Source organism: Xiphophorus couchianus, chromosome 8, assembly GCF_001444195.1.
Source record: "Xiphophorus couchianus chromosome 8, X_couchianus-1.0, whole genome shotgun sequence".
Classification (NCBI taxonomy): domain Eukaryota; kingdom Metazoa; phylum Chordata; class Actinopteri; order Cyprinodontiformes; family Poeciliidae; genus Xiphophorus; species Xiphophorus couchianus.
The window spans coordinates 18597526-18612515 of record NC_040235.1 but is presented as its reverse complement, the minus strand read 5'-3'; the positions used below and the strand labels follow the sequence as shown (position 1 = coordinate 18612515).

Here is a 14990-nt window from a genome sequence, read left to right as displayed (position 1 = left end):
TCAAATCTGTTTTGTGATTTTTTTTCCCCTTTCTTTCAATTTAGTTTTCTACTTTTTACAGCATTTATTTTTGTCATTTTGTTGTTTTTTTATTCTAGAATTATACGTCTCTGGATGTGATCAAGTTGGAGTAGCTCTGTATTATGGTTTTTTCTAAAATATTTTATTTCTCCTCTTTCTTGTTGAAATATGATGGGGTTTTTTTATTCTCTCTGGTTTTGGCTGCTGTGCAGCTGAATGTATCTCTGCTCTTAGTTTTTTTTGTTACTTTGGGACAGCTGCTGTAATGTGTAATCATGGCAATAAGGCTGAGAGGAACTGATTAGCATCTCAGAAGCTCAAATAATACCTGTACACAAACCAAAAATCCCAGAGGAGTTAAAAATTAAGTGGATTAGCTGTGGTTGTCAACACCCGATGGTGTCATCCAGGACATGTTACTGTGAAATATCGTCTACGCTGCCTGTAAATTGAGCTGTTAGCATATCATGATAATGATAATAGTTGCCTGTCAGAGTTCTCTCAGATCCTTGAAGATACTTTGATGAAATTAGTTTCTTTTCTTTCTCCTTGTCTTTCCATGAGCTTTTCCTCTGGGCAATCAAGAGTGATGGAAATGACCGTTTCGTAAAAGCTCTTAAACTCACAAAAACGTTTATCAGTCAGCAATGATTAAATTTTTTTCCCCCAAACCTCACAGGATTTCCTGTTACAGTTTCATAGAATTTATTTTAAAATAAATTAACTACAATGACCGTACTTTCAATACCACCTAACTAATTTGGTTGCTTTTTCTGTCTGACTCACTTCTTACGTCAGCCGTTTCTTTTGCGTCCCTCAACTGTCCAAGTATACAAATGACTTCACTGCATTTCTTCTATAAGTAGTTCACGACCATTTCCCAGACACTGACTCAACTGAAGAGAGAATCACAAAGAGTTTTAGTTGCCAGTGACATCAAACACGCAGCCTCGTTTAAAGCCTTCTCAGTTACAGTGTACGTGGAGCAGGAGCTTTGTTGTGCATTGCATTGAGCTGACACAATTTCAGTGAGCAACCTCAAAAAAAAAAAAAAGCTGCTGCTTGCATTTTTTTCATCTGTTTTTTCCATCACAACGAACCAAGCATTCTGAAATAAAATACTGATCAGAGTTTAAAGATGCCATATGTTATGATTGGAACCAGAACGACGACAAAAGAAAATTCAACAAATGACTTGTGTCTGTTAAACTGCATTGTTCCTTCTCTCAATTGCTTCTCTATTCAGTGGATTTTCATCAAGAGAAAATATGGTTTCCTTCATTACAGGCTGAGGGTTGGAAAGCAGCTCAAAGGCCAACCTGAAGCCAGTGTGTGTGAAAATATAGCTTGCTTTGGTAAGACGATCCTTTCCATTTAATGACGACATGAGACCACGAGGACACATCAACTCCAGAAGCTTGCAACATCCATGCTCAAGATGCATGAAATTATACGAGGCTCCCATTCAAATGTTCTATTTTTGTTTGGAAAAAGGTCACATTTGTCGCCCTTATGAGTCAATAAAAAGTCACAACTACCTCACAAGTGAATTTAGTCTAATAATATGGCAATAGTTGCCTGGTAGATTTACAGGGCAAAACAAGAACAGGTGTATGGAAATCAGTGTTACACAACAGCACAACACAGTTTTAGCAGTTTGTGTCACCCTTCTTCTCCTCCTGCTCAGAAACAAGACGTTTCAATAAACGTCTTGTTTCACAACAGAAAGCTGGTTCATCCTGCACTATATTAAATTATACAACAGTTTAAATAATAAATTAATCAGCCTTGCATAGCTCACCATTTATTAAAGGACCTTATTAATAGTCTGACCTTTTCTAATAAAGGATACATGATTTAATATTTATTATCCTTAGGCTTGGGTAACATTACAATGAGCTCCTAATTGAATCAAAGTATAAATCCAAAGTCATTCAAACTGACACATTCATTAACATGCATTTCCTGAGTAGAAATATGAACAATAAACGGAACTGACATAAATATAAGGACAGAAAACAAACTACTTCTGATTATAAGAATGAAAGGGACTGAAATAATGAAGGAACAATCATCCATCCATCCATCCATCCATTTTCTGTTCACCCTTGTCCCCAATGGGGTCGGGAGGGTTGCTGGTGCCCATCTCCAGCTACGTTCCGGGCGAGAGGCGGGGTACACCCTGGACAGGTCGCCAGTCTGTCGCAGGGCAAGGAACAATCAGCAATCTTAATATGATTATTAATGAAGATCAAATTATCATTCAGAAGATTTTATTGAAGGCTCATGAACAAATCTCTAGTTGTATCTGATCACTGTCTTATCTAATCAGAAGGGGCAGCAGAAAATTACAGTCTATATCTGCAAACCTGGGCATGACAGGCAACAAGACTTGCAGCTGTAATTGCAATGAAGGAAGTATTGACTTATAGAGGCAAGTACACATCACACTATTCCTTCTTTTATTTGCAAAAATTCTTGAAAGTGAATAACTACTTTATTTCTACTTCATATTTTATTACTACTTTAAAATACATCAGAATTTATTGTTGACAAATTATAAGTTCAATAAGTATTCATATATATGCAAGGCTCTAATGAGCAACTACCTTATTTTTTAAATATTTTTTTAAACATTAATTATGTTCTCTCTCTCTGCAGCCTTAACTGTGTCTGGCTCTGTTTATAATTGATCAGAAAATTCATCAGCCAAAGTAGGCCATCCCTGAAGCTGTCTGGAAGTGTACTTATCAGGTTTTAAATGTTCAGGATCAGCACATGGTCACAATATCAGATAACTAACTGTGTACTTGCGGGGGACAACATCTAAAATTAACCCCACACCCCGAGATCGCCGGCTCTGCCTGAGCGCTCGCTGAAGTCCTACATCATAGGTCTATATCCTCTACGGCACGGCCATGAAAAGGGTACGTACTATTTGTTCGGCTGGAAATCCCCCCAGCTGATGAGACAAGAGTTTTAATAATAATAGTTTTATCGGCTATGATTCAGCTGTGGCGTGGCTCATCGTTTGATTGTGGCTTTGTGGCTGAAACAAACACTCTGCTGCTGCATGATTCACATTTTATTGGGCATCAGTTTTCATCTCCTCAATTAAACCAGAATTATAATGCCACCAGTCTTTCCTGTTTTGTAATTTGTCAAATTCAGACACGGTTAGAAGTTTGTAACAGCAGTTTGTTTGTTTTCCACTTTTCGTCCTGAAACTAGCGCACACTTTAATGGGAGATCTGTTCTGAATCAGACAGAAAAGAACAATCTTAAACTGCTTTCAGTAGTTAACAGTTTTATTGTTTGCCAGCATATGTCAAGCTCTTTCTGAAGTTAAAAAAAATCAACCTTTCCAGACAGTCTGATCTAAATGAAATAATTTTTAAAAATCCAACAGAAATTCTTGTTGTTATGCAAATATAAATGCTTAAGCATAAAGGTTTTTCATCCCTTTTTGCTGTCAGAATGACAAGTGGTAAATAATATAAATTTTTTGAGATGCGTCTTGCATTTTGGACAAGTTTGCAAATATTAGGATGGCCAAATGTTTTCTAATTTTGATTTGAAATGCTCTTATATCTGCAGTTTGTACTCAGCTGTTGAGGTGTGTGTTTCACAATATAAACATCTCAAGCTGCAGCACTCAGTCAGGTGTTCTTTATGAGGCTGAAATGTGACAAATGTAGGTCAGGAGTGAAGACGAGCTGGTATTTTTCCAGTAACTCTGCCGCCAGCTTCCATCTTATATGTCAGAGTGAAAGTTTTGATACCACTGACCCCACCGATGCTTCACATGTGACCCACTTTCCAAAAAAACTGCTTCACACAGTAAAACAGTTTTTTATAAAAATGTATAAATGTAATTTAAAAGCAAGACAATGAGATTGACAAGTTATATAAACCCTCTGTAGCTTCAAGGACTCTTTGTGTGCATGTTCGTTTTTACATTGACCACCAAGAAAACAGGAGAAATAGTTTTTAGTGCCGTTAAAAGCCTGGGGGGACATTTCATAATTAGTTTGGCAACAAGTCAGTGGGACCACTGACATCAGCATGACAGACAGGGAGAGAGTAAGTCAGATGAAAAATCCCAATAGGTTCATCACGATGAATGACAGTAAGGAGGTATATTTGACCTATTTAAGATTAATTTTAGGATTTTTACAAACTTGATAAAGTTTTATTGGGATTTTTGTTGAGAGACCAACACAAAGAATAGCATAATTAAAAAAAAGAACATAGATTGAGGGGAATTGAAACTGCTCCATTTTCTTTGCAGATGGATCAAGCTCAGCCTGTGAAAAATAAACAGGTTCTCAATTGGATTTGGTCTGAACTTTGACTGGACTTTTGACAAATGAACAGCCTTTCAGCTAAACCTTACCATTGTTGCTCTGTCTGCATGGTTTTGATATCTTGGTACAGTACCAATAGCAGCCTCTCACAAGTTTTCTTTCACCTTTGCTTTGTATCTATCTCCATTTATCTCCCAACAACTCTGCCCAGGTTAACTACAGAAACAAATCATGGCATTTATTTCAAACCTATCAAACCACTTATATTTAAATATTTTATAGTGAAAGACACTTTTTTTCATTTCATTCAAGTGTTTCAAATGTCTATAAATATTAGTTAACATGTGAATAAATGCACTACCTTTTTAAAAAAAAAAACCAACAGCAACAAAAATAAACAACTGCTTTACTGTGATTTACTGTGAAAAGTGAAATGTGTAATCTTTGGCTGCTGTTGAGCAGCAGGCCGTTTTATCAACAGAGTAATAACAGTAATGAAAAGCTTTGTTTTGATAAGCTGAATAAAGAGCCACCAAAACCCCAAACACCTTACCACATCCCTCTGAGTAGTGGATAAAGGGAGATAGAATGTATTTGAAAGACATTTTCAGGTGGGTTATTCACAGTTGGGCAACGAGTTCTAACAATGATTGTATTTGTCTCTTTTCAGGCACTGAATCCCAGAATCAAAATAGGGAATAGCAACAACAGAAAGTTACATCAGTAATTCATCCCTGGACACAGAGCCTGGTCCCAGAAATTGTGGAGTTCCAGTTTGACTGCTTGGGTCAGCGAACGTTGATATCCTCAAGTCCTGATGGACCCCTCGCAACTTTGCACAAATGACCCTGAGTGGTCTGCAGGACCATTCACAGACAATCAAACTATAGTACAGGTGCATGAACCAGAGACTCTATCTGGGCAGTCCATCCCAGATGAAAATGACACAATAAACATTTCCACCAATGAGAAACTATCTGACAGTGATAGTTCAAACTATTCATCTTGCAGCATGTCTCTTTGCTTAGAGTCTTCACAAAAGTCTGCCTTCATTGGGCCTTATTGTATGGATCCATTGGAACCAGAAAGTGAAGCAGTACCTCCTTTGCCTGATCTCTGCAGTGACTCTATTCCAGCCCTGTCCAGTACAACAGAGCTGTATGTAGAACCAGAAACATCTCCGGTGTACTGCCTGAAGAACAAAATTAGTCTGACTGAATCCGAGAATTTAGACAATGTTGAGGTTCCAGCACCTCTGTCAGATCTTTTTATTTTTGAAAGCGACACGCAGGATTTCATCCTTACCAACACAACAGATCCTCTTAAGACCACACATCCTGAATACCAGTCAACATTGCAGTCGGGCGTCGGAAAGGCAGACCAAGACAGTGATGCACATGTCCCAATGTGTTATTTAGAAGGCATTAAGACACAGTGTCAAAGTGGCTTTACAGAGGAACAAGTCTCAGAGAACAACGTGTCAGAGGCGAGCCAATGTGATGAGTTACGAGCACCTGCTGTGGATGCCTGGGAGGTGGACTGGATGTCAGAAAGTGATGTGAGATCTGTGAAAGCAGAGGTCACGGCTTTGACCCTGCAAAGGCAGCATAGCATCAGCCCCGCCGAGATCTGGATGGACGCGTGCCAATATCTGGCAGGTGAGGATGAGGAAGACAAGGAGGACGTGGATCATCAAGCTTTAAGTGACTCCTTACAAGAGTCAGATTACAGTCCTGGTGACAACAGGAGGGTTGGCTGGTCACCAGTGGAGAGGTGGTCGTCAGTAGACAGCTGGGCCAGTGCGCTCTCAGACTGGACTGGGGTTATTGAGGATCCGCCAGAAGAAATCACGGCCGCCTTTGCAGAAATAGGGGCTGAGATTGACGCTTTGACACAAGCACTGCAGGAGGTGACCACTCACTTAGAGCCAGAGACGCTGCAAGACGATCTACGGGCGACAGAGGTGGAGGAAAGGCAGCAAACTATGGGTGTGCAAGATCAGCCACTAAAAACCCCAGATATCCGAGAGAGTCTCATCCCTTCTGAACAAAGCTATCTTTCTTTGTGCCTTGTCGGGTCAAGACCGGAACTTCATGACAGCGGAGCCTCCCAGCGTGTTGAACCTCTGTGTACATGTGGAGGAGAACTAGAGGCAGAGGAGCTCTTGAGCAGCCAGGCTGAATCCTCCCCATGCTCCGCTCTGCAAAACATTCCAGCTGGATCGTTCTCTGTTGGAGCAGACTCAGATGCTGGAATGATTGAAGTCACACTCAATGCTGGAACTGTGTCTTCGGGTTGTTTGGACCTCCCTCGGCTTGACAGATATTCCAAGACCTTTGAACAAGATTTATTTTCTAGTGAAGAAAACCATCCAATCGAGCTGAAAATAACAGAAGATGTGGATTTGAACACTCATAGAGACCTGGTGCTCCAGGAGGTAAGATATATTTTTAATTTGTGGTATTACTTGAGACAGATTTATGCTCAGTTTGGTAAGAAAAACTGTAAGGGTTGATCGGTGTCTGTTGGTCACACTTACATAATTTCAGAGCGTTGCTGACCTGTGTGAAAATGTGTTGGAGATGCTGGAAAGATTCAACCTTTACACCAGAGCGAACGGCAAATGGCTTTACATTGTTGGCCAATGAACAAACTAGTCACACATTTTGGAAACAAAGCAAGAATGTTAAGAGACATTCCTGCTCATGTCCTTGTGATTGCTGCCATACCCTTAGCCAGTCAGTCACGTATACACCCGCCACACACGAGGCTGAAGCCACCTGGGATTTGAACTTTTATCCTGCATTATTTGGATGAACCGTTTTGGCTTCCATCTCAAAAACCCGGCAGTCGAGGAGCGCTGCAGGATCAGAGGAGCCTGAGAAGAAGACCTCAGATGGATAGAAATGGCATCTAATAATAGCTGACAGTTCATTGATAATAGCCTGCATCTGTGGTGTGTCAGGGTAGAGGGGTGAGAGGAGAGCACAGCTGAGAAGTGAAACACGACTCTGCCCAGTTCCAGCTGTCTCTTACATCCTTAAACGCACTCGTTCGAACCACGTCTCAGTTAAAAAACACAAGATCAGGAGGCTCAGAGGTCCTCGGGAGGAGAAGACTGGTTTTCATCCACTCGGAGCAGACAGCAAGTCTGAGTGATGGCTGTACAGCAGAGGGAATGAGTTCTGTGTCGGGCGGCACTTGGAAGAAACAAGGTTTTGTAAAGTTTTACTTTGTGGCTCTTTAGAAAGGTGAGTGTTTACCAGGAAACTCATTCTGGAAACAGGCAACTTAAGAAGCCGTCGCTGTGTTTTGTTTTTATTTACATGAGCAATTTTGCAATATTATCAGGGTCATAGACATACCTGCATGCAAAGTATTGATACCCCTTGAACTTTGTAATGTTTGTTTCACAACTTTATTGTATTCTTCTGATATTTTACGTGCAAACCAACACAAAGCATTGCATAATTACAAAATTGATGTTATACATGTTTTTTTCAAAATGTTTTACGAACAAATGTCTGAAAAGTGTGGGTTAATTTGTGTCCAGCTGTCTTGAGCCAAGTCTTCTCTGGAATCCTCAATTGGATTTAGGTCTAGACTTTGACTGGACCATTCTAAGACATGATCTGAACCATTCCACTGTAGCTTTGGCTATATATTTAGAGTTGTTGTCCTGCTGAAAAATGAACCTCTCCCTTTATACAAAGTCTTTTCCAGCCTCTAACAAATTTTCTTCCAGATTTACTCTGTACTATGCATTGATCTAAAGAAAAACCTCCCACTGCAAAATGTTATCAGGACCTCAGTTCACTGGTATATTGAGGTTTATAATCAGCATTAGTCTTCTGCTATTGTTTTGCAAATAGGCTATAAAATGTCTGACTTTACATGGATGGTTGCAGATCCATAAAAAAATGCAAGATTGTGAACTCTACAACCAAGACTTGTTTTGTAAAAAGATTCCCTCAACTGAGCCTTAGACCTCTGCAGCTCCTCCAGCGTTATCTTCTGCTTCTTGGCTGCCGCTCCGATTAATGCTCTACTTGTGTGGCCTGTTAATTTAGGAGGACAGTCATGTCTTGACACTTCCACTCTTTCTTTGTTGTCATACCTCGCTTTAAACCTCTCCAAAATATTATCCCTGACCTGTTTGCTCTGTTCCTTGGCTTTCATGATGCTGCTAAAGTTCCCTTTCAAACCTTTAAGCCCTTGACACATTTAAGCCCATTCACAGATTAACATTATTAAAGTTGGGTTACTTCTGAAGGGAACTGGGCACACTGGAGTGAAGAGGGTTGAATCTTTATGCTTGTCACACTTTTCAGATTTTTTATTTGTAAAAAGCATGTATAATTTTTCATTTCTTCATATTTTTTTTCAATACTATTACATTTACTAAAATACCTAAATAAAATAAAGATAGCAATAAAGAAGTTTGTAACATGACAAAATATTTCAATAGATTTGAATCATTTAGCAAGGCACTGTACGGACAAATAAATGGCAATAAATTGATTTGTTGAATTTTTTAAAACTCAGATGATTTTTCTTGTCCTTGTTCTTGTCTACTTTATCATCAGGTTTTTGGAGATGTTCTGTGGAAGGGGTCTGTGACTGAGGAGCAGATTAAAGGAGACAAGAGTCAAACAGATCTCAGTATCTTCTCTGCACACAAACCAGAGGTGGACACACCCACAAATGTCTTGTTTAACACTTTTCCAGACCCAGTTGGAGCAAGCCAGGTGGAGTCAGGTAGTCCTGAGCTTATTATGTGCTTAGCTCCCCTCAGTGGTAACTCAGCCCTCGACTGTCGGACAAGCAGCAGCTTGGAAGGAAATCAAAGTTGCACAAAAACCTACCTGAGTGACAGCATCTGTTGTGGCCATGTGCAAGACTGCACACCCTTTCCGATCCTGGGTGGAATTACCAACGAACAATTTCTGGAAGGTCACGAGGAGCTGATTCATAAAAAGCAGAACACAATAAATACTGATGAGAAATTATCTCCCGATGAACTACAGGAGCTGCAAGTTGGAGACACCGTGTGGCCTTTCCTTTCTGCAACTGATGAGATCAAGGATTTTACCACAAATCTAGTGAGGTTCACAGTTTTTCCCGGAGATCATCTGTTCATATCAGAGAAGGATCGTGTTGCATGCATCACTTTAAACTTAAACAATCCATTTATCTCAGAACCCATCTTCACAGCTGCTGAATCTGAGCAAACTCAGCTGAAAATGCCTCACAAAACTTCAAAGAACCCTTCAGACAGCAAAACACGCTCCAAAAAGGACAAATCATCTGGTCATGGAACACAGGCTGCCAAAAAACAAGAGAGCACATTGCAGAACATTTCCAACCAGCAGACCTGGAAGCAGCAAGAAAGCCACCTAGCAACTGGGGAAAATCATGTTATTGAGAACATTGAAGCTGGGCTCGAAGCCAAGGAGGCTAAAGTTGTAATGGAGACCGGTGTGGGAACTGAGAAGGGCACGGGGAAGACACATGGCAAGAAGAAAAAGAAACATGGTCATAAAACAACGGCTAAGCATGAAACAGAGGCATCAGTTGATGTGGAGCATGGAGCAAAACCAAAATCTGCAAAAGGAAAGGTGGATATGTTCGAGGGGATTAAAGCTGGGAAAGTTCAGTGGGATGAAAATCAGTCGGTTGTTGTTGAAGCAAAAACCCAGCAGCCAGACGATAAGGTGCCTCAGGAAGCTCCCCATCTCTCTGATCTTCATGAGCTCACGAATGATGATGTTATTAAAAAGAGACGCGTGTCAGGGGATAAGTTTGGCAAGATTCTCAGTGTTTTGGAGTCCAAGCTATCAAAGACTGATACTTCGTTAAAAGCAAAAGGGGAAGAGACGCAGCCAGAAACCACAGCTGTTCAGAAGAAAGCACATGGTGAGGTGGTCAAACAGAAGATCCCTCCAAAGGAAGGTGAGGGTCCTCATCAAGCACTGCGAAACAGGAGCTGTTTATTTCTGGGACAGGTTCTTCTATTTCGTCCTTATGTTGTTCTGATGTGTGCAGGTCCGAAAGTGGTAGAGCCCATCCAGGTAGTATCGGTGAGCCGAGACCCTCAGAGTATGTGTCTTTGGTGTCAGTTTGCTGGTGTGCACTCAGACTACACTGTGACCTGGAGCAGAGATGGCGCACCGCTGGCTCAGATTAACAGAAGGTATTTACTGTCATTTTACATGGCTAAATTACTGAACCATGTAAAATGGTTTTTCCAGACACTGTTGCATAACACAATTTAACACAAATCAGTCAGTCTCAGTACCTTGACGGTTTTGTCAGAGCATCTCTTTGGATTCAGGTCTCTGAACCATTCAAACTGTTGACAGTACACTAACATACTGTAAGTCATAGCTATAACTGTGTGTTTAGAGGTTGTTGACCTGCTGAAAGGTGAACCTGCACTGCAGACTCAACTTTTTTCAGTCTCTAACAAGGTTTCCTTTCAGTGTTGTTCTGTCTGACGTCTGCATTAAATTTGCAAGTCTTTAGAAGTAAATTTAAAAGTCTGTCACCAGACAGACTTCTCTGTCTCCTATGTTTCTTGGTTTTCGTGGTGATGTTTCTTCAATAGTGTTCTCTTACAAACTGCTGAAGCCTTCATAGAACAATTGTATTTTTATTTGATATTAAATTACTCTCAGACAGACAGACTCTACCAGTTAGGTGACTTCTCAAGGCACTCTGGATTTTATTTGGGGCTCTCAGAGTAGAGTGAATACAATTAGCACACCTTTTGGTTCAGATTCATGTCTGAACCATGTGTCATTCCACTATACAATTATGTGCTATTTTGTTCTGGTCTGTCACTCAGAGTCCCAATAAAACATGTCAACGTTTGTGGTTGTAATGGGACAAAATGTATTTAAAAAATAAGTTCAAATGGTAATAAATATTTTTGCACTGCACTGTATCTATTCCAGCTTCTTTGCCACTCCCCATTCCAGTGCATAGAGTTACATTTCCTTTAAATGTTCCTTGACCCCTTTGGTACAGTGGTGCAAATGGCTCAGGTTCAGAAACAGCAACTGATCTCCATGCAATGATTAGAATGCTCATAGGAGAGCAGAAAAGGCTGCTGGAAGGAAATAAGAAAAAAAAAAAACATCTGAATGTGATGTTTTCAGCTGGCATTGAAATCCAAACACAGTGACGTTTAGAAGGTTTTTTTATTTTCATAAAACTCAAAAACCTTCAAATCCTGATGTTATCCAGGCCACACAAGCATGAAAAGAATTTGCTTCTTACTTTGAGATACTACAAGGTCATCTTCCACATAAATGATAGCTTACCAAGTTTTATTTTCCATTACTAAATTGCTTAAGTAATAATAAATGTTTATCTCTGAAGTGCAGAAGATGAGAGCAGAGTGTCAGTGATCATCACCAATGCTTCCCACAAAGATCTGGGCAAGTACGAGTGCCAGCTCAGCTGCTCCCTTGGCTCTGTCTACCTAGACTACGTGCTCACGTATGAAGGTAAAAAAAAAAAAAAAATTATCGTAAAATGTGTGATCCAAGAAAAATAAGCACATTAAGTTAATCTTTATCTATTCTTGCTGTGTTTTAGTTTTAAGTGAGATTGTGATACCTGCATCCCCAAAGATAATTTTATGTGAGTACTTATTAAAGGCTACTTTGAATAATTCAGTTCAATTACATTTTTTGCAATAAACAAAGAACGAAAAGAAAGAAAAATATACCAAGTATGTATGTTCCTCTCTCAGCTATGCCTGAAGAGTTGTGCAGTGAAGAGGAGGATGCCCACTGTTCGAGGCTCTTGTTCAAAGATGATTTCCTGTCGGATCAGTACTTTGGAGAGAACCACCCCATCAGCATACTCACAGAAAAAGTTCACTTTGGCGAGGGCATGCATCGGCGGGCTTTCCGGACGAAGCTGAAGGCGGGTCAGATTCCCCTGCTAGTACCGGGACACTCCTGCGTGCTCAAGGTGCACAACGCTATCAGCTACAGGACCAATAACAATGACGACCTGCTTCAGAAGAATTTCCATTTGGCTGTAGAGGTAAAGAAAAAAAAACTGGTTTTATTGTAAATGGAAAATACATCATTGTGATATTACTACAGGAAGAGAAGCAGGTAATTTCATGTAGTTATAGACTGTACAGGATTCATATTCCTAAATCAAAAATATGTTCCTTTCTCATTTTAGTTTTTTTTAAGCCAGTCTGTAAATGCTTCAAGTCATTTTCCATTTAGAAGACCCTTTCTTTTAACTTTCTGAGATGTTGCTTCAATATTTTTACATCAAGTTCTTTATTCATGATCTGTTTTGTCAAGTGCATCAGTCTCTACTGCAGCAAAACCTCAAACAACACTATGCTTCCTACTTTGCATGTCACAGTTGAAATAGTTTTCTTAGGTTGCCATCCCTCCCTGTGTAACAAATGGTGTTACACATGGTGTGACAAAAGAATGGTGTGACAATAGTGTTTACGGCTACAACAACACGTCTCTAAATTTTGAGATCTTTGTAGGGGTTCCCACATACCAATCTGTATTTGAATATAACATGAGATTAAAATCACTATAACTTGAAAATCTCAAATGTACATGCAGATACATTAGTCAAATTAAAATTTGGCTTATTTTATTGTAATATCTTGAACAATATACAAAACATTTTCAGCAAATTGAAGAAAAAGCGTAAAACTGGAACTAGAAAAGTTACTTTCTAAAATTAGCAAATAAATATCTAGTTATGTAAAAATAAATTATTACCAACATTTTAAATCACATGGAAATAAACAAGTCTTTTAATTTTTAAAAAAAGTGTGCAAGGTCGGTAGCTAAATAAAATATACAATAATTTTCAGAAAAAACTTGTACAAGAAAACATTTTCATTTTATTTTGTAGATGTTTTTTTATTAATATTAATAACTTACTTGATTAAATTAGATCTTTGTTATTATGACTTGTATTTTCTGCTATCAATATTTATTTTTATACTCATATACTGTATTTTTGCTTGATTTATTTATGTGTTTTTTTTCTTTTTATTATGACATTTTTGGCAAAAGGTAATATTTTCTGTAAAAACTTGACTGTCTTTGTGGGTGGAGATGTTACAGAAAGCGCTGCTTATTCTGCAGGAGTGTCAGGTCCAGAACACAGCGAGGGAGTACATTAAGGCTTACACGTCAGCAGCTCAGTCTGTCGAAGCCTTCGGAGACGTCCCAGAGTGAGTGACATGTTTACCAGTCTGTAGCTTCTCCGCGGCATCCGTTATCTGTACAGACTAACATTGCCCTGCTGAATTTCCTCCACCAGGATCATTCCCATCTACCTTGTCCACCGTCCATCCAATGACATCCCCTACGCAACACTGGAAGAGGAGCTCATCGGAGACTTTGTCAAGTATTCTGTGAAGGACGGTAAAGAGATCAACGTGATGAGACGGGACTCAGAGGCAGGGCAGAAGTGCTGCGCTTTCCAACACTGGGTCTACCATAACACAGAGGGCAATCTGCTGGTTACTGACATGCAAGGTCAGGGGAGCAAGTGCTGCAACGAACTGTGCAATAAATCATAATGTGTGAGTGTTAAAATCCATCTGATTTATTCTCAGGAGTGGGCATGAAGCTTACTGATGTGGGGATAGCAACTTGTAAGAAAGGGTGAGTTTTTCCCTTCCCTTAAGATAAGCATTAAAAATAGTCCATGGCGGTGACTCAACAAGATATGTCTTTACAGGTATAAAGGATTCAAAGGAAATTGTGCCACCTCCTTTATTGACCAGTTTAAAGCTCTGCATCAGTGCAACAAGTATTGTGAGATCCTGGGACTCAAATCTCTCCAGCCTAAGCCCAAAAAGGTCTCGGCTGCTCCAAAACCCAAACCTCCACCTTCTGCCATCCCTAAAAAGAAGACATTTGGGCCAACAGTGAAGAACAAGTCATAGTATCAGGAGAACATTAAGCAAACGGTCTCTGTCCCTGCTTGGACTTCGTACTTCAGAGCTTCCGGCACAGAAATCAATTTGTTGGTCGTTGCAGGATGCTGAAGCACTAAGGAGACATTTTACTCTGAAATAAGAGACTCTCGTGCAGCCAGAGCCTGGTGTCTAATCTGAACGGTTGAGAAGAAATGTTGTATTTATTTCTGTGACAATTTCTACCTGTATCATAGCATTTCTATTGTTCAAGTCTGTGAAAACCTGTGATATATTTAGATAATACTTAATCAGCTATAAACTGTCATGTCTTAGAGTGCTTGGTTGGATCATTTTCTTCACAAATAGTTTATTCTATTTTTTTAATTATGATCTCAAACTTTGAATAATTTGAAAAAAACTGTATGCTACTAGACAGTATGGGTGGTTGCTTTGAATTTCTTTGGATTGTCTGGAGGTAAAGCTGAAACTGATTTCTTACTTGGATGAAAAGCTTGGGACTTTTCCTTTGTGTACATATTAAAGCTCATGGGATATATAGATTTAATAAGACTTATGTGTGTTTAAATTATTTTTAGTAATGGATCCATGGAAGGGCAATTTCAAATATCCAGCTTGGTTTTAGTAGATAATTAGTGCGTGGCATACAAAAGCTGATATATGATATAAACTCCCCATAATCTGTTGAGTATTTTTACAGTTCACAATGGACATAA

The 14990-nt window shown here is 39.5% G+C and overlaps 1 protein-coding gene and 1 long non-coding RNA gene across 2 annotated transcripts; one reads left to right on the top strand and one right to left on the bottom strand.

The window, feature by feature from the left end:
• Positions 1-4697: 4697 nt before the first annotated feature.
• LOC114149992 (uncharacterized) lies at positions 4698-5749 on the bottom strand. The gene is made up of 2 exons (XR_003596647.1): positions 5634-5749; positions 4698-5520 (listed from the first exon to the last, which is right to left on the bottom strand). It is a non-coding gene; the product is annotated as an uncharacterized LOC114149992 (long non-coding RNA).
• alpk2 (alpha-kinase 2) lies at positions 5128-14824 on the top strand. The gene is made up of 10 exons (XM_028026131.1): positions 5128-6765; positions 8915-10280; positions 10374-10521; positions 11712-11839; positions 11931-11975; positions 12088-12386; positions 13475-13563; positions 13653-13870; positions 13951-13999; positions 14076-14824. The coding sequence occupies exons 1-10, from the start codon at positions 5146-5148 to the stop codon at positions 14281-14283; spliced, it is 4170 nt and encodes a 1389-aa protein (XP_027881932.1). The 5' UTR covers positions 5128-5145; the 3' UTR covers positions 14284-14824.
• Positions 14825-14990: the final 166 nt, after the last annotated feature.

Bases quoted from the DNA above. Each gene is read 5' to 3' on its own strand.
- alpk2 (XM_028026131.1), top strand. From the start codon at position 5,146: ATGGACCCCTCGCAACTTTGCACAAATGACCCTGAGTGGTCTGCAGGA. The intron at 10,522-11,711 runs GTATTTACTGTC...TTATCTCTGAAG, and splicing joins CTGGCTCAGATTAACAGAAG to TGCAGAAGATGAGAGCAGAG. The intron at 11,840-11,930 runs GTAAAAAAAAAA...GCTGTGTTTTAG, and splicing joins CTACGTGCTCACGTATGAAG to TTTTAAGTGAGATTGTGATA.